The sequence below is a fragment of the Molothrus aeneus genome, chromosome 7, assembly GCF_037042795.1.
Source record: "Molothrus aeneus isolate 106 chromosome 7, BPBGC_Maene_1.0, whole genome shotgun sequence".
Classification (NCBI taxonomy): domain Eukaryota; kingdom Metazoa; phylum Chordata; class Aves; order Passeriformes; family Icteridae; genus Molothrus; species Molothrus aeneus.
This window is the reverse complement of record NC_089652.1, coordinates 36,838,968-36,862,474: the sequence shown is the minus strand read 5'-3', so window position 1 is coordinate 36,862,474 and position 23,507 is coordinate 36,838,968. Positions and strand designations below refer to the sequence as shown.

Here is a 23,507-nt window from a genome sequence, read left to right as displayed (position 1 = left end):
ATGGGATAAAAGGCCATGGAGAGAGAGGCAGAGGATGGATGTGACTGGGGGTGCATTAACAAAAATCCAGGTGATTTTCTGGGAGGGTTTTTGGCAGATCCCCCCCCAGCCCTGGGGGAAGCTGCAGCATCGCCCCCATCCATGCCCCTGCTCTGAATCCAGCAGAGATTGCAGCAGTGCAGGCAGGGAAAAAAAAAAAAAACAAAAAAAAAACAACAAAAAAAAGAGATTACAGCTGCAGAAAAACCCAACTTCTGCAACAGCCTGGCTAAAAATACTCCCTAACCCAGTTCCCCCAATTCAGAGAGTGATCTGCTGCTCAGCCTCTCCTAAATTGGGGAATAATCCACAGCCAGCATAATTCCTGTGTGGCTTTGAAATTCAACTTTCACCCCTCAGAACCAGAGGTTTTCAGCTCAGGAGCTGCCAAAACCACGTTTTGCTGACTGGAAAATGCTGCCATAGCAAAAATGTCTCGGGAAATTCAGGGGTGTTGGTACTGAAGAAAAGGTGTTGAAGGTTTTGGGGTCATTTAATGTGGGTTTGGTATCAAATCCTCCTCGTGGAGCAGAAATTTTCTGCAGCAGCTTCAGAAGCAGCCCAGTTATTCAAGGTTCACTCCATTCCCTGAGCCAGGGGAGGGATTTTTACAGATTTTTACACCATCCTGCCCATCATCATAACCAGGCAGTGAAAAAGGGAATTCTCTCAGCAGAGATAAAAAATGAATCACTTTTAGCAAAGAACACTATTAAATATTCAAGGTTTTGTCTCTGGGTACTCATTTCTCATGGGGGGAAAGAAAATCCACATTCTTGGGGTCATGGCTCTGTCTCACAGTTGGAAAATTGACATTTTCTGGAGCTCTCCTGTCACCAATTATTGATATTTTAACAGGAATCTGATGATGATCATAAGCATTTCCCATAAAAATTGAAAATTTTTACATTTTAAGATTTTTTTATTAATCCAAAAAACATAGAAATGGATGGACAAAACCAGGAATCCATCAGCAATCCCACACCTGAGACTCCACACCTCTGAGGCTGTGAGGGATCCCATTCTGGGTGCTTTGAGGTAATTTTTTGCTGCTGTGTTCGCTTTGTTTTGCCAGGATTATTTAAGCATGCCATGTTTTCACGCTGCAGAACCCCATAAAACTGAACTGAGGCATTTTTTTCAATTCACACACAAGCACCATCATCCCACAGGGGAGCTGGAAAAGCAAACACAGCCAAGTCCAAAGTGTCAAACCATCCCTGGGCAGCTCCACATCTCTTTTCTGCCTCCACACCTGGCCTCTAAAAGGTTGCAGCAGCACCAAACCAAGCAAAAAATGGAAAATAAAGAGAATATCTGGGAGGTAAGTCTAGGTAACTTTAAGATCAAACACGTCAAGCTTGAAGAAGCCACCAAGAACAGACACAAAAACATCCCTGGAGGTGATCAAAAGAAACAAAGCACAAGTAACCCCCATCCAGGAGGGATCTTTTGAGGAAAAGATTCACTCCAAATTCCAAATAAACTTCTGCATCCAAGTAAAGCAGCCAGAATTTAACCAGAAATTCCTCAGCAGCCCCAGGGCATGGAAGCCGAGGGGGAAATGGGATCCTGTGGGGTTTTTAGGAATATCTGGGAATACCTGGAGACACCTCAGGCAGCACAGAACAAGGGATTTTGGGAGGAAACAAATCCCAAGGGAGGCATTTTGAGACACCCAGGATAATACCAAGGGTGTCAGCAGCAGAGTTCAAACCCTCCAGAAAAATCAGAATTAAATCATCTTTACTCCCAAGCCTGTTTCCTCACAGAAACTCCTCCAGAAAGAGAAAGGCAGGTCAATATTAAAGCCTCACCAATGGCATTGCACCCCTAATTTCCTCCTTTTGAACAGCTTTTGTTCTCCTGGCAGAGAGAATAAAACTCTCCTCCTTTTATTCAGTTTGAAACCCTGAGCACACACAGGAGCTTCCCCAGGGCAGGGAGCCTTGGGGAGAATCCTCTCCAGAGGAGCACACAAAGCACCCCAAATAACCCCAAAACCCCCAAATCTCACTGCACCAGGCTCAGCAGGCACTTGCCAAAAGAAACCCAAGCCCCAGGGGTTGATTGGTGCAGCCCAGGGGATGGAAAAGCACTGGGACTACCCAGGAATGATGCTCAATGTCTAAACCTCCTGATCCCAAAAGAAAATGAGGTACCAGAGGGGAAAAGACAACACAGGGTGGCTTGAAATTCCATTTTCTTGTGGTTTGACAGTTTGGTTTGTTGAAATCCATCACCTGTATTCTAAGTTTTGAAGGTTTAAGTAAGAATCCATATTTTTGACAGGCTGGGTTTGGAGAAGGATGCCCAGAGGGGATTGGGAAAATGGGGAAAAAAAAAAAAAAAAGCCCTGAGAAAACACAAAAGGGGAATTGCCTGGGTGAGGAATTGTGCTTTTCATTCAGAGTAAATCATCCTTCCTGCAGCACCATCCATAAACAGGAGCCATTTTCACACCTGAGTTCTCAGCACTCTTTCAGAGGGCAGAAAAGCAAACACAGGAGCAGCTCCATCCATAAAACTCACATTGATCCCAGCTCAGCCCTGACAGCCAGGCCTGGGAGAGCAGGAATAATTCAAAATAAAACAAAATCCATTCCAGCAGGAATATGCATTCCAGCAGGAGAACAGCTGAGGAGCCAGGGGAAAATCAAACAAAACCCCCAAACCATGCTGTCCCCACAAAACTGGCCCAAACCCAGCAAGAATGGGCCAAGATCAAAGGATTTTGGTGTTTTGGGGAGTATCCCTGCCTTGGGAACACCTCCCAGAATTGGGTCAGTTCCTGCAGAACCCCAGGAGCTGAACTCTGCCACCCACCCCAAAACCTGAGGTTAGACACAGGCACAGTGGAAAAGGAGAATATTTGGAGAAATCCTCATCAGCACAGATTTTTTTTTCCACTGACATTATGGCACATTTATTTCAGCACTTCATGGGAGTCTCCCTGCCACAAGAAATTAATTTATTTTTTTGGTGATCAGCCCCAGAATGGTTCCACTCTTTACCAAGACACTGCAAAACCAGAACCAAACCCCTCCTCAGTCACCCCATCAGGTTCCTGATTGTAATCTTGCCCACAAAATAAATGTGGAGCACGGGAATTGCTCTAAATATCAAATTTGGGAGCAGCTCCCTGAACAGCCCCACCATTCTCCAGGAAATGGAATTGGTTTTGTGCAGGGAAATAAAAAAGTGACCCAGACCCAGCGGGACCATCCTGTGTTTGCTCTTTCCCAAAGGATTCTGCTCCTTCCCAAGGAGCAAAGCACCCCAAAGGAGGAACCCCAGGCAGGGCAGATGTGTCAGTGCTGAGCTCTGGAAATATCTGACCTGAAAGCTCCAGAGCCCCAGGGGATGAGCACAGCACATCCTCCATGCACGGAGAAAAAGCAGCAAGATCCAGGAGCTATTCCAGGCTGCAGGAAAAGCCCAGGGTGTGCAGGGAGGGTGGGGACACCTGGGGGACACAGCTCCCACAAAATCCTCGGCAGCTGCCTGGAAACACCAATTCCCCAGGAGCTGGGGGAGAAAAAAGGTGTTTGTATCCCAAAATTCCTTCTCAGTCCTCCTTCCTTTCAAAGCAAACCCTGCTCTGTCCTTTTGGGAAATGGGTTTGTAAAGGACTCCCAAAACCCGGCTGAGAGCTCACTCAGCCTTGGGCAAAAAGTTTGTACAAAAATAAAAAAAGAAAATCAAGTTTGTGGGCAAACTCTGACACAAGGTGTGCTGGCTGGGGAAGGAATGGAATAGAGATGGGTGAGGGAGAGATTGAACCGGAAACAAGTTTATAAATATGGCATTGCAAAAAAACCAGAGATTTTGGAGAATTAGAACTGTGAAAGATGCATCTGTAGCAAGACCATGTGGGATATAATAATAATAATAATAATAATAATAATAATAATAATAATAATAATAATAATAATAATAATAATAATAATAATAATAAACTATAATAATAACTTATAATGATGATGATGGTGGTGATGAAGATGATATAATAATAATAATAATAATAATAATAATAATAATAATAGTAATAATAATAGTAATAATAATAATAATAATAATAATAATAATAATTTTGTGTTAGAAGTATTAGCAGCATCGTATGGCAAAAGCTGACAGGCTGAAAAACATTTCTAAGGGATTCTAACCAGGAAATAGGGTGGTTTTCCTGTAACCAGGAAATAGGTGGAGAGTTAGAACTGTGAAAGATGCATTGCAGCAAGACCACGTGGGGAATAATAATAATAATAATAATAATAATAATAATAATAATAATAATAATAATAATAATAATAATAATAATAATAAAATAATTATGATGGTGATGATGATTTGGGAGTCACAAGCTAATAAATAATAATAATAATAATAATAATAATAATAATAATAATAATAATAATAATAATAATAATAATATATAATATAATATAATATAATAATAATAATTATGATGGTGATGATGATTTGGGAGTCACAAGCTAATAATAATAATAATAATAATAATAATAATTATTATTATTATTATGATTATGATTATGATTATTATTATTATTATTATTATTATTATTATTATTATTATTATTATTATTATTATTATTATTATTATTATTATTATTTTGTGTTAGAAGTATTATCAGCATCATGTGGCAAAAGCTGACAGGCTGCAAAACATTTCTAAGGGATTCTAACCAGGAAATAGGGTGGCTTCTGATGGAATGGTGCTGAGTTTCACATCTCTTGTGTCTCACCCTTCTACAAGACTGATAACAGAATAAAATCTTTCTAGACCCCTCCCAGTTGCCCCTGTGGATTTTCCACAAGTCCTCAGTGGGGAGGAGGAGCTGGGGAACAGCACAGAAATCAAGGAGGAGGTGGCAGGTGGAGGGAGCTGCCAGGGGAGCAGCTTCTACAACAAAAAAAAAAAAAAAATCCAGCATGGCAGTTGTTTAATTTTTGTATTTTTTAAACTACCCATTTATCTATTGTGTCAATAATGTTTTTATTTCTTTAAGGTTTGTTTTACCTGCAGTGTTAAACAGCACTCGGAGATCTCTGTACAGGAGGGGTTTTAAATCCTCCACAGGCACAGGAATTGTGGCTTTGGGGCAGAGATGGACCCTTGGCTTTTGGGAAAAGCTGCACATACAAAAACAAATTTCCAGCATGGCAGTTGTTTAATTTTTGTATTTTTTTAACCAGCCATTTACCCATTATCTCAATAATTTTTTCTATTTTTTTAAGGTCTGTTTTACCCACAGAGTGACAAGTGTCAAACAGCACTCAGAGATCTCTGAGGGGTTTTAAATCCTCCACAGGCACAGGATTTGTGGCTTTTGGGGTAGAGATGGACCCTTGGCTTTTGTGAAAAGCTGCACACACACAAAAAAAAAATCCAGCATGGCAGCTGTTTAACTTTTGTATTTTTTAACTAGCCATTTACCTATTATCCCAAGAATTTATATTTATTTTTTATATTTTATATAAAATTTTAATATTTATATTTTAATTTTTATATTTTTAACTAGCCATTTATCTATTTTTTTATTTTTATATTTTAATTTTTATATTTTTATTTTCTATTTTTTATTTTATATTTTTAACTAGCCATTTATATTTTTATATTTTAATTTTTATATTTTTTAATTTATACATTTTTTTAAACTAGCCATTTACATATTATCCCAAGAATTATTTCTTGGGATAATAGATAAATGGCTAGTTAAAAAATTATATTTAATTTTTTTTTGACTAGCCATTTACATATTATCCCAAGAATTTATATTGAATTTTTTATATTTTATATAAAATTTTAATATTTATATTTTAATTTTTATATTTTTAAACTAGCCTTTTATCTATTATTTTATATATTTTATATTTTAATATTTTGATTTTTATATTTTTATTTTATATTTTTTATTTTTTATTTTATATTTTTAACTAGCCATTTATATTTTTACATTTTTTAATTTATATATTTTTTTAAACTAGCCATTTATGTATTATCCCAATAATTATTTCTTGGGATAATAGATAAATGGCTAGTTAAAAAATTATATTTAATTTATATATATATATTTTAACTAGCCATTTACATATTATCCCAAGAATTTATTTATTTATTTATTTATTTATTTATTTATTTATTTATTTATTTATTTATTTATTGTTTTACCCAGAGAGTGACAAGTGTCAAAGAGCACCCAGAGATCTCTGAGGGGTTTTAAATCCTCCACAGGCACAGGGCTTGTGGCTTTGGGGTAGAGATGGACCCTTGGCTTTTGGGGGGAAAAATAATTCCCAGCATGAAAGTTGTTAAATTTTTGTATTTTTTTTAACCAACCTGTTATCTCAATAATTTTGTTTTTTAAGGTCTGTTTTACCCAGAGAGTGCAAAGTGTCAAACAGCACTCAGAGATCTCCGAGGGGTTTTAGAACATGCCCAAACTCTGCTGACTTCGCTGGTACACATGGAATAAAAAAGACAAAGCCCAGCCAAATATTTTTAGGGATGAAAATAAGCGAGAACCTCTCCACAAGACATTCCAAAAAGAACTTACAGCAGAAAGCATTAAAAAAAAACCAAAAAAACAAAAAAACAAAACAAACAAAAAAAAAAAACCAACAAAACCCCAGCCCTGCTCAGGCCGGAATCTGCCCCAGTTTTTGTTTTCCTCTCTGTCCCAGAGCATTCCCAGCTGGAAGGGACCCCCAGGGCTGGGCCCTGCTCGGGAATCCTCGCTGCCCTGGACCCTGACCCGCAGAGCGGGCACAGCTGGTGCTGTGTGTGTGCTCCGGGCCACATCACTGATGGATTGATTGATTGATTGATTGATTGATGGATTGATTGATTGATGGGCGATATTTCACACCCCTGAATGCCCCCCGAGAGCAAAGCCCAGCCCAGGGGGATCCTGCCGCCGATCCCGGAGCTCTCCTGGCTTTTCCCAGCGCTGGAGCCCCCCGGGATGGGCAGCGAGGGAAGGGGGAGGCTCGGCCTGAGCCGGGCTCTGCAGAGCTCAGCACTGCTGCTAAGCCCGGCTTTACAAAGCCTGCCCGGTGCCAAGAGCGGCTGAGAGCCACAATGGGGAGCCTTTGATCCCTCGCTGGGAACAGCAACAATCCCTGAGCTGCTCTGGGCTCCTCCGCTTCCCACCAGGAGGGGTTTGCATGGACAACCCCCCTGGGTCAGCCCTGTGCTGGATGCTGCACACCCCGGGGGAAAAAGGAGCTGAAAACATGAAAACAGCCGCCCCTGCACAACTAAATTCTCATTTTACATCAGAAAAAACGAGCTGAAAGCATGAAAACAACACCCCCCCCATCACAACTAAATTGTTATTTGACATCAGAGAAAAAACGAGCTGAAAGCATGAAAACACCCCCCCCATCACAACTAAATTGTTATTTGACATCAGACAAAAAAAGAGCTGAAGGCATGAAAACAACACCCCCCCCATCACAACTAAATTGTTATTTGACATCAGAGAAAAAAAGAGCTGAAAACATGAAAACACCTCCCCCTGAACAACTAAATTCTCATTTTACATCAGAAAAAACGTGCTGAAAACATGAAAACAACACCCCCCCCATCACAACTAAATTGTTATTTGACATCAGAGAAAAAAAGAGCTGAAAACATGAAAACACCAGCCCCTCCACAACTAAATTGTTATTTGTTTTACAATAGAGAAAAAAAGAGCTGAAAACATGAGAACACCGAAAATATCACCCCCTCCATGACTAAATTCTAATTTCTTTTACATCGGAGAAAAAGGACCTGGAAACATGAAACACCCCCCCCCCCCCAACAACTAAATTGTTATTTATCTTACATCAGAGGAAAAGGAGGTGAAAACATGAAAACACCTCCCCCTGCACAACTAAATTCTCATTTTACATCAGAAAAAAAGAGCTGAAGACATGAAAACACCACCCCCTCCACAATTAAATTCTTATTTGTTTTACATCGGAGAAAAAGGAGCTGAAAACATGAAAACACCGAAAACACCACCCCCTCCACAACTATATTCTATATTCTTATTTATTTTACAATAGAGGAAAAGGAGGTGAAAACATGAAAACATCACCCCCTCCACGACTAAATTCTTATTTGTTTTACATTGGAGGAAAAGGAGGTGAAAACATGAAAATACCCACCTCCACCTAAATTCTTATTTATTTTACATCAGAGAAAAAGGAGGTAAAAATATAGAAACACCACCCTCCCCCTAATTAAATTCTTACTTGTTTTACATCAGAGAAAAAGGAGCTGAAAACATGAAAACATCCCCCCCACAACTAAATTCTTATTTATTTTACATCTAACTAAATTGTTATTTATCTTACATCAGAGGAAAAGGAGGTGAAAACATGAAAACACCAGCCCCCCCATCACAACTAAATTGTTATTTATTTTACAATAGAGAAAAAGGAGGTGAAAGCCTGAAAACACCTCCACAACTAAATTCTTATTTGTGTTACATCAGAGAAAAAGGAGCTGAAAACATGAAAACACCAGCCCCCCATCACAACTAAATTGTTATTTGACATCAGAGAAAAAAAGAGCTGAAAACATGAAAACACCGCCCCCTCCACAACTAAATTGTTATTTGTTTTACAATAGAGAAAAAGGAGGTGAAAACGTGAAAACACCAAAAACACCAGCCCCTCCACAACTAAATTCTTATTTATTTTACAATAGAGAAAAAGAAGGCAAAAACGTGTAAACACTGAAAACACCAGCCCCTCCACAACTAAATTCTTATTTATTTGGCACCAGAGCTGGCTGGAAGGACAAACCCAGGCCCTAAAGCCAAGGCAGGGATTATCCCAGGGGGTGCTGAGGCTCTCTGCATCCTTCCCTCCCAGGTGCTGAGGGATTAAAGCACCTGGAGGAGGAGCAGGGCACAGCCAGGGCTGCGGGGCTCTGCCAGCCCTGCCAGGCAGCAGAAAAGCACATTTTTAGGTCTGTCAGCCAAGACAATCCATCAGAGAGTCACCTTGAGGCTGCAGAGGAGCAGAGGGAGGGAGAACCAAGCTGTAGCCCAGTGAGCGCAGAGGGAAGCCCTGGGTTTATCCCCTTTATCCCCTTTTCCTGCCCTGCTCGCAGGGCAGCCTCACCCCAAAGGGTTTTGGGGCTTTCAGCTCGCTGGCAGGATGGAAACACAGAGGTTTTGTCTGCTTGAGGCAAAGGGGAATTCAAGAGAAAATGTTTTCACCCTCCACACTTCATAGGGAGATGGACAGGGGACACCAAATCAACACAAACCAAATCAAACCAAACCAAATCAACCCGAACCAAATCAAATCAAACCAAACCAAATCAACACAAACCAAATCAACCCGAACAAAATCAACCCGAACCAAATCAACACAAACCAAATCAACACGAACCAAATCAACCCAAACCAAATCAAACCAAACCAAATCAAACCAAACCAAATCAACACAAACCAAATCAACACAAACCAAATCAACATGAACCAAATCAACCCGAACCAAATCAACCCGAACCAAATCAACCCGAACCAAATCAAACCGAACCAAATCAAACCGAACCAAATCAACACGAACCAAATCAACCCGAACCAAATCAACCTGAACCAAATCAACCCGAACCAAATCAACCCGAACCAAATCAACATGAACCAAATCAACCCGAACCAAATCAACCCAAACCAAATCAACCCGAACCAAATCAAACCGAACCAAATCAACACGAACCAAATCAACCCGAACCAAATCAACCCGAACCAAATCAACCCAAACCAAATCAAACCGAACCAAATCAACCCAAACCAAATCAAACCAAACCAAATCAACACGAACCAAATCAACCCAAACCAAATCAAACCGAACCAAATCAAACCGAACCAAATCAACCCAAACCAAATCAACACGAACCAAATCAACCCAAACCAAATCAACCCAAACCAAATCAACCCCAACCAAATCAACACGAACCAAATCAACCCGAACCAAATCAACCCGAACCAAATCAACCCGAACCAAATCAACACGAACCAAATCAACACGAACCAAATCAACCCGAACCAAATCAACCCAAACCAAATCAACCCCAACCAAATCAACCCGAACCAAATCAACACGAACCAAATCAACCCGAACCAAATCAACACGAACCAAATCAACCCGAACCAAATCAACCCAAACCCCAAAACTCAAGGGGCAAATCCCAAGCCCAGGGGTTTATCCAGCTGGAAAGGACTCGGGACACTGCCCTGGGGCATCTCTGCTCACACAGCCCCAGCCCAGCCTAAGCAAACTCAGCCTAAGTGGTTAAACTCTCCCTCCCTGCTGCTCCTCCCCAGAAACACCAAGTCATGATCTGGAATTTTCTTTCTTGCCCAAGGCCCCAGGGAAGTGTAACAGGAGATGACAGTGGGAAATTCAGGGAGAAAGCCTCTTCCCTGTGTTTACTGGGAAGGAATAAATGTATTCAGACTTACTAGTCAGGAAAAAACAAAAATAGATGTTTCCCTTAAATCAGTTATATTTTATTTTTTTTCTTACATGATGATATAATTCCTCTAAGGGGAAGTTGGTAGTTTTGTTTGGTTTTTTAAATTTTAACAGAACCCTTCTCTTTGCATTCACGGATCAAAAGTAAAAGCTGCATTGCAGTGTTTGCAAATGCTATAGTAAAACAAAAAAAAAAAAAAAAACAAAAGTGGTTGGTCCTGGTTAATTTTTGAAGCTTTTGAAAACTGAAATCCTGCTTTTCCTAGAAGGAGCTCTGCTCTGGTGCTGCCTTCCCACAGCTCAGGATCCCTTGCCCCTGCCAGGCATTATTTGCTGGAGCAAAGCAGCCGCTCCAAACCAAGGAAATAATAAAAATAATAATAATAAAAAAAAAAACCAGCATCACTTCCCACTCCTGCTGCAGTGGGACCCAGTGGGGATCGAGTTCCACCAGAGCTCAGGGCTGCAAATAAAGAGGACAAAGAATCAGGGGAGGTTTCTGTGCTCACTTCCACCCCAGCAGAGCACAGAGCTCCGGCTGATGGCTCCTCCTCACAAAACAGAGGCTGCCTTTGAGGACACACTGCATTCGCTGAGCTGATTAAAATCCTAAATAATTACAGGTTTTTGCCTTAGGAAGGGAAAGGCAAACTCCAAGCTTCTGACTAGATTTTTCAAGATAGCAAATCACCCCCCAGCTGGAATATCCATGTAACATACACATCTATATCAACAAATACATGCACTTTGCTTGTCTCTATTTTTTTAACTTCCATGGTAAGAAATGACCAGTTGTTGTTATTTTATTCCTTTTTTTTACCCTCACCAAAGGAATTATCTCCTTCTTGCAAGACACAAAACCCCTTTCCAAAGCATCACAGTCACTGCTTTCCCAGCCAACAGACACTTTACAGACAAAGACACATTATGAGTGGGAAAAGAGAATTCCAAACTCCAATTCTCTTCAGAACACAGCACTGTAAAGGATTTACAGGAGCTGTATTTTAATCTGCTTTTAATATGTCTGAGGGTTTATTTATTTAGGGGGAGGGGAACTTGCTGGCATTTGTTTCTCAAGCGCCACAATGGCAAAGACACATTTTCCCTCCCAATATCTGCTGGCCAAAGGCAGCCCTGTGCTGCTGCCCAAGATTGATAACCAATTTGATTATTCTATTGTTAACAGGCTGCTGGGGGTGCCACAGCTTTAACCTTCACAGAAACACAATTAATTTGGACAGGACAGAGGGCATTTCATATTTAAAAAAAAATAACAACCACAAGCTGTTTATGCTCATAATTCACCCTTTTTTTTTTCTTTTTCCCCCTCGAGGCTGTTCTGCAACTTTCACCAGCAAAGTTTCTGATGACCTCAAGGTTTTGGTAATGATTTTAACAAATTGTGGATTTTAACAAATTGGAAGGATTTTAACAAATTGGAAGGATTTTAACAAATTGTGCGAGGACTTGTGCTGACAATTCATTTTAGGGTCTCTTCATCACCACACAGCACGGAACATGTTACTGATGACCAGTATATGAAAGAGATATCACAGATGACCAGCATATGAAATTATATATATATATATAATATATATTATAAATAAATATGAAATAAAGCACCACAGACCAGGCCGGTTGGACACTAAACCAAAAATCTGCTTGTGAACCCCCACCCAAAGAGACACTGGGGGTTTCTGAGTGCTGCCCTCTGAGGGACCGGGTCTGGGAGAGGTAGAGGGAAAGGGAAAAGGAGAGGGAAAAGGAGAGAGAAAAGGAGAGGGAAAAGGAAAAGGAAAGGGAGAGGGAAAAGGAGAGGGAAAAGGAGAGGAAGAGGGAAAGGAGAGGAAAAGAAAAAGGGAAAAGGAGAGGGAAAGGAAAAGGAAAGGGAAAAGGGGAGGGAGAGGGAAAGGAGAGGGAAAGGGAGAGGGAAAAGAAGGAAAGGGAAAGGGAAAGGGAAAGGGAAAGGGGAAAGGGAGAAGGAAAGGGAAAAGGAGAGGGGAAGGGGAAAGGGAAGCTGCGGGTCTGGGAAGGAGCCGCATCCCGACCCTTTGTTCCCATTAAAGCCCGGAGCAGCCGAGCCCCAGCAGAGCGCGGGGGGCGCGCAGGGCCGGCCGGGGGGAGGCGATTTGGGTTCAGTTTCATCCTTTTAAACGCGGATATCGAATCCCCCAAACTCGGGCGGCATCCGCAGCGCTGCTCAGCGCCGTGCCGCTCTGGGGGCTGCCGGGGACGGCCATCCCGGCCGGGCATGGGGATGGATCCCGGCTGGAGACGGGGACCCCGGGATGCGGTGCCGGCGCTCCCGGGCTGGCTCCGGTGCCGGCGCTGCCGCAGGGGCGCGGCGGAGCGCGGGCGGCCGCCCCAGCCGAGCATGCCCAGTCCCCGGCATGACATCAGCGCCCGAGCCCGCGGCTCCCCCGCGCCCCCCGGCTCCCCCGGGACCCCCCGCACCTCCGGGCACCCCTGGGCCGCTCGCCCGGTGCGGCGGGGCCAGCCCGGCCGGGGGGGCGCGGGCAGCGCCGCCGCCCCCATCCCGCTCCGCGGCTGCGGGAACAATGGAGGGGATGGGGGGGACCCGCCGGGAGGGCTCGGGGGAGATGCTCGCCCCGAGAGCAGGGATGCTCGCCCCGCACCCAGAGATGCTCGCCTCGAGAGGAGAGATGCTCGCCCCGCACCCAGGAATGCTCGCCCCGCACCCAGGGATGCTCGCCCCGCACCCAGGGATGCTCGCCCCCAGAGCAGGGATGCTCGTCCCCAGAGCAGGGATGCTCGCCCCGCACCCAGGGATGCTCGCCCCCAGAGCAGGGATGCTCGCCCCGCACCCAGGGATGCTCGCCCCGCCCGCAGCGGGATGCGGGCTGCGGCAGACTCACCCCGATGACCACGGTCTCGTCGCCCTTGAATTTGGGGATGAATTTGTCGCCGCGCAGGATCTCGGCCTCGTTGAGGGGCCGGAAGCGGCACATCACCTTGATGCTGCACTCGGCGGGGTCCGCCATGGCGGCGGCGGGCCCGGCGCTGCCGAGCGGGGCAGGTGCGGCAGCGGCGGGGCTGGGGCCGCCGGGCGGGCGGGGCCGGGGCCCGGGCAGCCGCTCAGAGCCCGCGACACGCCCCGCACCGGCCCCGCAGCCGCCCCGCCCGCCCGCGGCTGCGCGGGAGACACCGGAGACAGCCCCAGCAAAGCCCGGGGCTGCCGGGGCTGCGGCTTGCGCTGCCCGGGGACACCTTGAACTGCCCAGGGACACCTTGAACTGCACCTTGAACTGCCCAGGGGACACCTGGAACTGCCCCAGGGATGCCTTGAACTGCCCCGGGACACCTTGAACTGCCCAGGGAAACATCCCACTGTCCCAGGGACACCTTGAACTGCACCTTGAACTGCCCAGGGACACCTTGAACTGCCCCAGGACACCTTGAACTGTCCAGGGACACCTGGAACTGCCCAGGGACACCTGGAACTGCCCAGGGACACCTGGAACTGCACCTTGAACTGTCCCAGGGACACCTGGAACTGCCCCAGAGACACCTTGAACTGCCCAGGGAAACATCCCACTGTCCCAGGGACACCTTGAACTGTCCAGGGGACACCTTGAATTGCACCCTGAACTGCCCCAGGGACACCTGGAACTGCCCCAGGGACACCTTGAACTGCACCTTCAACTGTCCCAAGGACACCTTGAACTACACCTTGAACTGCCCTGGGCACACCTGGAACTGTCCCGGGGACACCTTGAACTGCCCAGGGATACCTTGGACTGCACCTTGAACTGTCCCAGGGACACCTTGAACTGCACCTTCCATTGCCCCAGGGACACCTTGAACTGCACCTTGAACTGCCTCGGGCACACCTGGAACTGCCCCAGGGATGCCTTGAACTGCCCAGAGACACCTTCCACTGCACCTTCCACTGCCCCAGCGACACCTAACACGGCCAAGGACACCTAACACTCTCCCAGGGACACCTAACACTGCCCAGGCACCTTCCATCTGTCCAGGGACACCTTGAACTGCACCTTCCCCTGCCCAGGAACCTCTTCCATCTGTCCAGGGACACCTAACACTCTACCTTCCACTGCCCCAGGGACACCATCCACCGCTTTATTTCATATATATCTATTATATTATATATAAATATTTCACAGACTGGTCATCTGTGATGTCTATTTCATATTCTGCTCATCAATAACATGTTCTGTGCTGTGTGGTGATGAGGAGACCCTAAAATGAATTGTCAGCACAACTCCTTGCACAGTTTGTTAAAATCCTTACCAAAGGGCACCTAGCACTGCCCAGGGACACCTTCCACTGCCCAGGAACATCTTCCACTCTCCCAGGTTTCTCCAAGCCCCATCCAGCCTGGCCTGGGATCCAGGGGCAGCCCGTGCCAGGGTCTCCCCACCCTCACAGTGAAGGATTTCTTCCATCTATCTAAACTAAATTTCCCAGTTTTTCCTCCATCTTCTCCCAGATGCTGGAAGCCTGCTGTGGGCTCTGCACACAACCTTCTCCCAACAAACAACCTTCTCCCCAGCATTCCCAGCCTGTCTCCATGCAAGGTGCTCTGGTTTCCACACCAGCTTCATGGTGATCCTCTGGATTTGCTCCAACAGAGCCCCTCTCCAAGCTCAAATCTGCCCTTGGCATCTGCCCTCAGCATTTTTCTCCCTCTGCCTCTGACACAGGTGGATCTGTGACCAGGTTAAAGGATCTTTTTCCTGGAATATCGCTCCATGTGTGTTCCTGGGGAGAGCAGCAGAAGCAGTGGTGCCTCTGGGCTCTGGCCTTGCTCAGTTGACACAAAGCTCTGTCACATGAATCAGCACCTGGGAAAAGCAGCCTGGAGCCTGCTCCTCCTCACAGGGGGGCTCTCCTCGTCCTCCTTCCCTAAAAATGCTCCTTCCTTACCTGCTAAAATCACCTGCAACTCTCCCTCCCGGCTGCTTTGTTTCCCTGCACTCACATGATTCAAAACAGTCTGAAATACCACAGGAAGTCTCCTCCTCCTCCTCCATCAGTTTCTCCCAACCAGAATCTCCTGCTTAAGGAGGAATCCAGACATCCATGATGTCTTCTGGGAAGCTACAGAAGCTCCAGCAGCTCCTGGTCCTGCTTTCCACCAGTTCCACCATTCAATCACCCTCAGCTGTGCAATTAAGATGAGGGTGGACAATCCTGCAGGATTTGGATGGAAATCTCCCTTTCTTCCAGCCATTACCTGAGGTGGATGTGAGGAGCAGGCTGGCAACAAAGCCTCTCCCACCCTTCCTAAAAGCAATTCCATGGGGGAGAGTTAGCAATGTGCAGCATGTGATAAGCCATTATTACATAATGGGATTTATTCCCCTGGATTACCAATTATCCCTTTTATTTCTCTTATGTTTCAAGCTATTACCCTGAATAGCAAATTTGTTAGTCATGACAAGTAGGGGCTTAGTCATAAAAGACGAGTCTTTGGATGAATTAATCCTTATTTTCCTCCATTATGGAGCGCTCATTTTGGAGTGAGATAAGCAAAAACTCGATTTTTCTATTAGAGCAGGTATAATGTGCCATCAGGAAGAATGCAGAGAGCCATCTTTCCTCAGCAGCTTTGTCACAAACAACGTGACATTGTCTGGAGTGCAGACAATACTGAATTGTCACCCAGCTGCTGCTGTTTTTTACTACTCAGTACCAGATTAGGTGGAGCAGCCTGGTAGGAACGGGAATTTTTGGGGAGATTTGGGAGTGATCAGCACCTCCCTGGGTCTGTTAGCTTCTCCCAGGCTGGGCTGGGTGCCTGAGGGTGGGATGGACACTTTGGCGGGAACCTGCTTTATAAAAACCATGAAGATATAGAAAAGCAGAGCTAAAATGCTTTATTGTTCTCACCTTCCTTCATTTCTGTCACCTCTCAAACCATGTCATTTTCAGCTGCACACTTACAAGAAATCCACTTAGATATGTTTTTCTGAGCTTGCTTACACCTGAACATATGAAAATTGCCTTCCTACCAGCACCACAAAAAGAGAACCTGGATGTTATCTCCTTTTCCCACTTTCCCAGATCTCCAGCTCCCCAGTACAGCTCACCCTGGCAGATCAGATATGGTTTGACAGCAAGTTCTGATTTTTCTGAAGAACTGAAAGAACTGAGCCAACCTCAGCTCAGTAAATATCCCAAGATATCAGAATAACAAATAAGAATAATAAAGGAATAACAAATCCCCTCCTTGAGGACTGGGAATTCATAAAGGAATGAGAAAATCCCATTTCTCTGCAGGGGAGCTGAGGTGTTGAGGCTGCAGGAAAACCAGGGAGGGGACAGGTGACAAAGCAGGACAGGGATTGTGACAGAGGTGATCCCACAGAAATGGGGATGATGCCTTGTGCAGGCTGCCCTGGAGCAGGGGCTGGGCAGAGTCCCAGAATAAAGCAGGGATTCATTCCAAGCATCTCCTCCATGGATCCACCTTGGGCAGCACCACAGCCCAGCCAGGGCTGCACCCAAGATGAACCAAAATGGCCCCAAAATGCACCAGCGCTCCCGGGCTCTCTCCCTGGGATCAGTTCTGCTCCATTTGCATCTTGCAGTTCATTGTCCCATTCCAGCTTCAGCCCCTGCAGTCCCACCCTGCTTGTTTTTCTCTCTCCAGCCCACAGGGTTTGTTGTAGTTGAGACAGGGACAGTCCAAAGCAACACACTCCATTTTCAGAAGGCTTCAAACTGTTTTTATTCCAGCATGCATGCTTTTTATGCATTCTTACAAAGATCAGAAGTTTACCCTTTACTCATTGGTCACAAGAAACAAACAAAGTGCTCATTGGAACAGGCAGCTGCAGGTTTCTCTTATTTATCCTTCTTTCTTTCTTGGTTTCTATGTCAAAGACCTTGGTAGAAAACTCTTTCAGGGTTAAAGATGGATCCTCTTGTCAAAGTTCTCTGTGGCTCACAGAAGCTGCTGTAAAACCTCTTCCACAGCTGTTTGTGCTCTTGGGAGCACCAACCTGAGATTTGGCTCATTTGTCCTTGGTGCCCAGCTGGAGCAGGAATTGTTTTGTCTCCCTGCTCTGTGCACAGAGCTCAGCGACGCTGAATGTGAAGCTCAGAGCTGCACACTAAAGCAGCACAGAGCCTGAAAAACATAAAATCTAAACCCTGAGGCGTCACAGGGAGTTTGCATTTCCATGGGACCATCACCATCACGAGGGCGGCCACCTCCCCACCTTTTCCTTGTCATTTGTATCCCTGGAAGTGGCACAAAGCCCTTCCTTGACCAGGAACGGCCGTCCTGGAGAATCCCTGGATTTGGGATTGCAGGAATTTCATGAGCTGTGTCCCTGCAGGAGAAGCTGTGCCTGAGGAGGAGCAGATCAGTGCCAAGGACCAGAAGAACCTGGAGCCTTGTGATAACACCCCAATCATTGATAACATCACCCCCGTGGTCGCCAGCATCTCCACGGAGGAGAAGCAGAAATACGACGAGGAGATCGCCAGCCTCTACAGGCAGCTGGATGATAAGGTGGGAATGCTGGGTCCCAGGTGGGGATGCTGCACAGAGCCTGAAACATGGAAAAGCCAAACGCTGAGGCATCAAGGGGACATTTCAGCATTACCATCGCTCCCTTTCACTGCTGCCAGGCTCCAGGAACGGGCTCTGGGTTTGGGAGGGAGCCGCAGGAGGAAGCACAAGGTTGAATTTCTGCTGTGCTGAACAATTCCGTGCAAGGAGCAGAGGAGCAGCGCTGGCCAGGGGCGGGAGCTGTCAGCAGGAGAGCAGCGCTAATGCACATCCCATTGATCCCGGCCTCAGCAGCGGCCAGAGGCAGGAAATCTGAGCTCTTGGTGTCATCCGTGCTCAGATGTGGCTCAGGGGAAAGGGCTGCTAAAGGATTTCTCCCAGGAGGCACCAAAAGGGTGGGGTCCCTGTGACAAAAGGCGATTTTAAATGTCACCCGGAGTTAATGTCCCACAGACGCTGAGAGCTCACCAGGGAACGTTTGCGAAGGCAGAGCATGAACGTGTTTAGCAGGAATAAAAAGATATAAAGGCAGGCCGGAGAACAGGCAGAAATGAACTGGAAAGTGCTGAGGAGGCAGCCAGGAGGAGCTGAGGGTCAGGAATTATGTGCTCTGCATCCCCAGGGATCATCAAAGGCATGGACACACACCCACAGCTCAGGAGGGATTGGGCTACAGGAACATTTGGCCAGGCAGGGGAAAAATTCCACAGCAAAACGAACAGGATCTGCACCACTGACACCCTCAGGATGATTATCCCAGACCCAACATCTCCCTGGACCAGCAGAGATCCCACTGATCTCACCCTGTGGGATGAGATTCCTTTCTCAGACCTCCCCAGGAGTTTGGATGTGGAAGTGGAGCACTGGCTCTCCAAAGATACTCCATGAGAAAGTGCTTGGGGCTGTGCTGGCAGGAATTGTTTCTCATTTGCAAGACACTCCAATATATGCTTACTTAAAAAAAGGTAAAGTACACACATAAATCTCAATCTCCATATAAATTATTCACGTTGTGCACAGTCATGTACTTGGTGTTAACCTACATAAAAAAATGGGTTTGCTCAAAATAAATAAATCGATTTTACCACTGTATAAAACAGCAAAACGTTTCAGGTCATTATTGAGCACACAAAACATTTTCTCCAAGTTACCATCTTTACATTTGGGTTAATAAATCACCTAAATAAAAGGGTTGTAACTGGGAAAAAAACTGTTGTCTTTACGTTACAGGAAGTTTTAAAGCAGCCATAAAAACACCGAAAGGGCAGGAAAGCACTAAAACCACCCAATCCCAAAGCACAAAGGCTCCGTGGAGATGCAGAAAGAGTTAAGCAGCATCGCGGGCAGCTGATGCCATCTTCTGGTGTCACTTACAGCGCTGATTTAAACCCCCCTGTGCCGAGTCGGCGCGGATCAGCATCAGGAGGAGGAGAACGCTGCTGTTTGTGGTGTCCTTTCCCCGGGGCAGGATTCAGGATCAGGATCAGGAAGAGGGAGCACTGCTGTTTTCAGGGTGTCCTTTCCCCCGGGCAGGGCTCAGGATCAGGAGGAGGGTAGTGCTAGTGGTTTTGGTGTCCTTTCCCCCAGGGCAGGATTCGGGATCAGGATCAGAAGAAGGGAGCGCAGCTGTTTGTGGTGTCCTTTCCCCCAGGGCAGGGTTCGGGATCAGGATCAGGAGGGGAACGCTGCTGTTTGCGATGTCTTTTCCTCCAGGGCAGGATTCAGGATTAGGATCAGGTTCAGGATCAGGAGGAGGAGAATGCCGCTGTTTTCAGGATCCTTTCCCCCAGGGCAAGATTCGGGATCAGGATCAGCATCAGGAGGAAGGGAGCGCTACTGTTTGAAGTGTCCTTGCCCCCAGGGCAGGATCCAGGATCAGAAGAAGGGAGCGCTGCTGGTTTTACGTCCTTTCCTCAGGGCAGGATTCAGGATCAGCATCAGGAGGAAGGGAGCGCTGCTGTTCGTAGTGTCCTTGCCCCCAGGTTCGGGATCCAGGATCAGGATCAGGGAGCGCTGCTGTTCGTAGTGTCCTTGCCCCCAGGGCAGGGTTCAGGATCAGCATCAGGATCAGGGAGCGCTGCTGTTTGCGGTGTCCTTGCCCCAGGGCAGGATCCAGGATCAGGATCAGGGATTGCTGCTGTTTGCGGTGTCCTTGCCCCCAGGGCAGGATCCAGGATCAGGATCCAGGATCAGGGGGCGCTGCTGTTTGTCCTTTCCCCGGGCAGCTCTCAGTGAGTGCGGGTGAGAGCTGCAGGTGAGTCCTCACCGTCAAGTCAGGAACAGGAGGAAAGGTGACACACTCCATGGATTTTCAGAAGGCACAAAAGGCTGACTTTACCACTCTCCCGATATTTATAACCAACATCGTTCACCCAGAACCCGATTGGTTCTTAATGACACCTGTCACCCATTGGTTAATTAGGACACCACCCTTTGGTAAACACCTTATTGTGAGAAACAACTGCTCAAAACACCAGCCGCAGATTGTTTTTCATTCATTCTCAAACTCCCCAGAACAATCCCTGGGAAAGTTTCTCTGCCTTTCTCTCTCTGTATCCACATGTGGGGCTGCGGGAGCATCCCCAGCCCTGGTGGCACAGCCAGGCCCTGCCACCAGCCCGGCCCTGGCGAGTGACACCGAGGGGACACGGCAGCTCCTGCAGTGCCACAGATGAGCCCGAGGCGCTGCCGAGCTTTGGGAAGCGCAGCTGAGCCGTGCCCTGGGCACTCGCTGCTCCCTCTGCTGCTCCTGCCCTGCCGGGGATGCCGCACCCGTCTCGGTGATTTGAACTGACAAAGTGACACCACCGTGCCCAAAGTGACACCACCGTGCCCAAAGTGACACCACCGTGCACAGGGATGGAGTTCGGGGACACAGAGGTGTGGCCTCCCACCAGATAAACCAGCCTGAATCTTTTTATCTGTTACAAACTCTCTATAATCTGCCACGGTTATTGCCTCCCTCCTTCCCTTGCTCCTTGCTGGGATCCTTCTCCATCATCCTCCCTGGGTAACTGCACTTGTGTTGGAGTTAAACCAGAGTTCTGTGGATTGAAGGCAGGCTGGACTAAATGGATTTTACTACTCTTAGTCTTAGAAACAACCCTAACTTGAGGAAATTTGTCAGGCTGGGAGGGTGGGGAGGAGCTGCAATGGAATTCCCAGAGCAGCTGGGGCTGCCCCTGGATCCCTGGAAATGCCCAAAGCCAGGCTGGATGGGGCTTGGAGCAGCCTGGGACAGTGGGAAGTGTCCCTGTCTGTAAGCACAGGTGAGTTTTAAGGTCCCTTTCAACATAAACCATTCTGGGATCCAAGGATTCCAAAAGTGATTGGGGTTAGTTCAGTGTTACTCCCTGTTAGTTTCACATTTTAGTCCTATTTAACCTACATTAATTTATTTTTATTTAAACTGGAGTTACTAAGTTACAAACCAGACTGATTAACCGAGTTAAATTCATAGCAAAATACAACTGACATGCGTGCTCATTAATTTTTTTAGATGAAACCATTAAAAACCATCTAAAGGACACAGAGCTTGCATTTAGAGATGGAGCAGGTGACTGAGAGACAAGCAAGACACTGAGAAAACAGGGAATGTAGCCTGAAACTCCCTTTTCCTCCTGGCAGGCACTTCAGGAGCAAATGTTCTGCTCAGTTCTCACGTCAGGGAATGACATTTCGGGCCCTGTCACTGCAGCAGGATGGCACAACCCAACCAGAGCAGGGGCCTCCACATTCCTCACTGCTGCTGGGTCCTGCAAGAACACATCCAGAGTTTCCCACAGAATTGGCTGCTTGGATCAGCAGTAATTATCCCCCATGTTCCTCTGTTCAGATGGAAACACTTGGATCTTCCTTCCTTCCTTCCTTCCTTCCTTCCTTCCTTCCTTCCTTCCTTCCTTCCTTCCTTCCTTCCTTCCTTCCTTCCTTCCTTCCTTCCTTCCTTCCTTCCTTCCTTCCTTCCTTCCTTCCTTCCTTCCTTCCTTCCTTCCTTCCTTCCTTCCTTCCTTCCTTCCTTCCTTCCTTCCTTCCTTCCTTCCTTCCTTCCTTCCTTCCTTCCTTCCTTCCTCCCTTCCCTCCCTTCCCTCCCTTCCCTCCCTTCCCTCCCTTCCTTCCCTCCTCCCTTTCCTTTCCTTAATTTGATAGTAAAATCAAATAAAATGTTGTTTTTTCCTTTTCCAGATCAAGTCTTTGTGTGTGTCAGTTCTGGATTCCAATGTCCTTGTGCAGAGGAACACTCTGGAAGCAATCCTCTTCTTTTTCCCATTTTATACAGCTTTGGTAAGGGGATTATTTTGGGATTTTTCCATGGAAGGTGTGTTCTGTGCAAGCAGCCCAGCTCCCACCTCTGGTATTGCCAAATGGCTGAATTTTGAACCTTCAAAATCCATGAATTTTGGGATTTCTTCTGCCCCATCAATTTGAGGGGTGGAGGAGACTCTGCTGCTTCTCAGAGTCTTTTCAGCTCCCAAGGCTGAAGCAATGATTTCACAGGGGCTTTGGGGGGATATTTGGGATATTGGGATATCTTCACAGCTCACCCAGCTTACTCTGGAAAAACTCCCTCTCCCTCCTCGTCCTTCTTTAATTCACCAAGGTTTTAATTTACCAAGGTTATTCCCAATCTTTCCAATTAAAGTGTGAATGTTGCAAACCCTCAAAAGCAGCAGAAACATGGAAGTGAGCTTTGAAACTGTTTCTCTGCAGGCAAATCCAGGGAGCCTGTTGGGATGGCAAACACACACCAAAACTCCAGTCAATCCATAAATAGAAATGTTACTAGAGAAAGAACCAGCATTTTCTGTTCCTGACATTTAAAACTCTGCACCTGACATGAAGTCCAGCACAAATTGCTTAGATAAGCCAGGATTCCACACTCTTACCTGAAAGATATTCCCCATACACAAGAGAACAGAAATCCCTGTTCCAATCCTGCTGCAGGGATGCACGGATAAGGGAATTCAAACTGAACATCATATCCTCAATATGTTAAAAGAGCACAAAACCACCTCAGTCAGTGGCATTCCCAGCTGGACCAAGGATTTTATGGCACTAATCCCTCCCCTTTCTCTTTTTCTTCTTTTTAATGAAGATTTCCATGGCCTGCAGTATCATCCACCACTCCTCCCCTTTTCCTGCACTCGAGGCACTCACAAGGACTATTCCAGTTCTGTTCACAGAAGGTTTCAGCACCACTAATCCTTTAAATGAAAGCCATTCCACAGCTGGCACTTCCCATCAGAGCCTTGGGAGTTTATGGAATCCTCCTCTGCACCTCACATTTTCCCAGAATCCATTAAAAGTTTGAAGCTCCAGCTAAAAGGTTTTTTAAGTAATTAGATGAGGATTATACTACACGAAATCAGAGATACACAGCAATCTCAGAGACATCTTCTGGCCAATTTTCCCTGAAAATGATCCACTGAAAATGATCTTTGTAGTGAGAAGAGGCCATGCTAAG

At 46.2% G+C, this 23,507-nt stretch overlaps 1 protein-coding gene across 1 annotated transcript in view; it reads right to left on the bottom strand.

The window, feature by feature from the left end:
- KIF5C (kinesin family member 5C) overlaps positions 1–13,601 on the bottom strand; it is an 81,347-nt gene extending 67,746 nt beyond the window's left edge. The window contains exon 1 of the mRNA XM_066553836.1: positions 13,419–13,601. Within this exon, the coding sequence (XP_066409933.1) occupies positions 13,419–13,544 (126 nt within the window). The 5' untranslated portion in view covers positions 13,545–13,601. The remainder of the gene's footprint in view (positions 1–13,418) is intronic.
- Between the last annotated feature and the right edge of the window lie 9,906 nt (positions 13,602–23,507).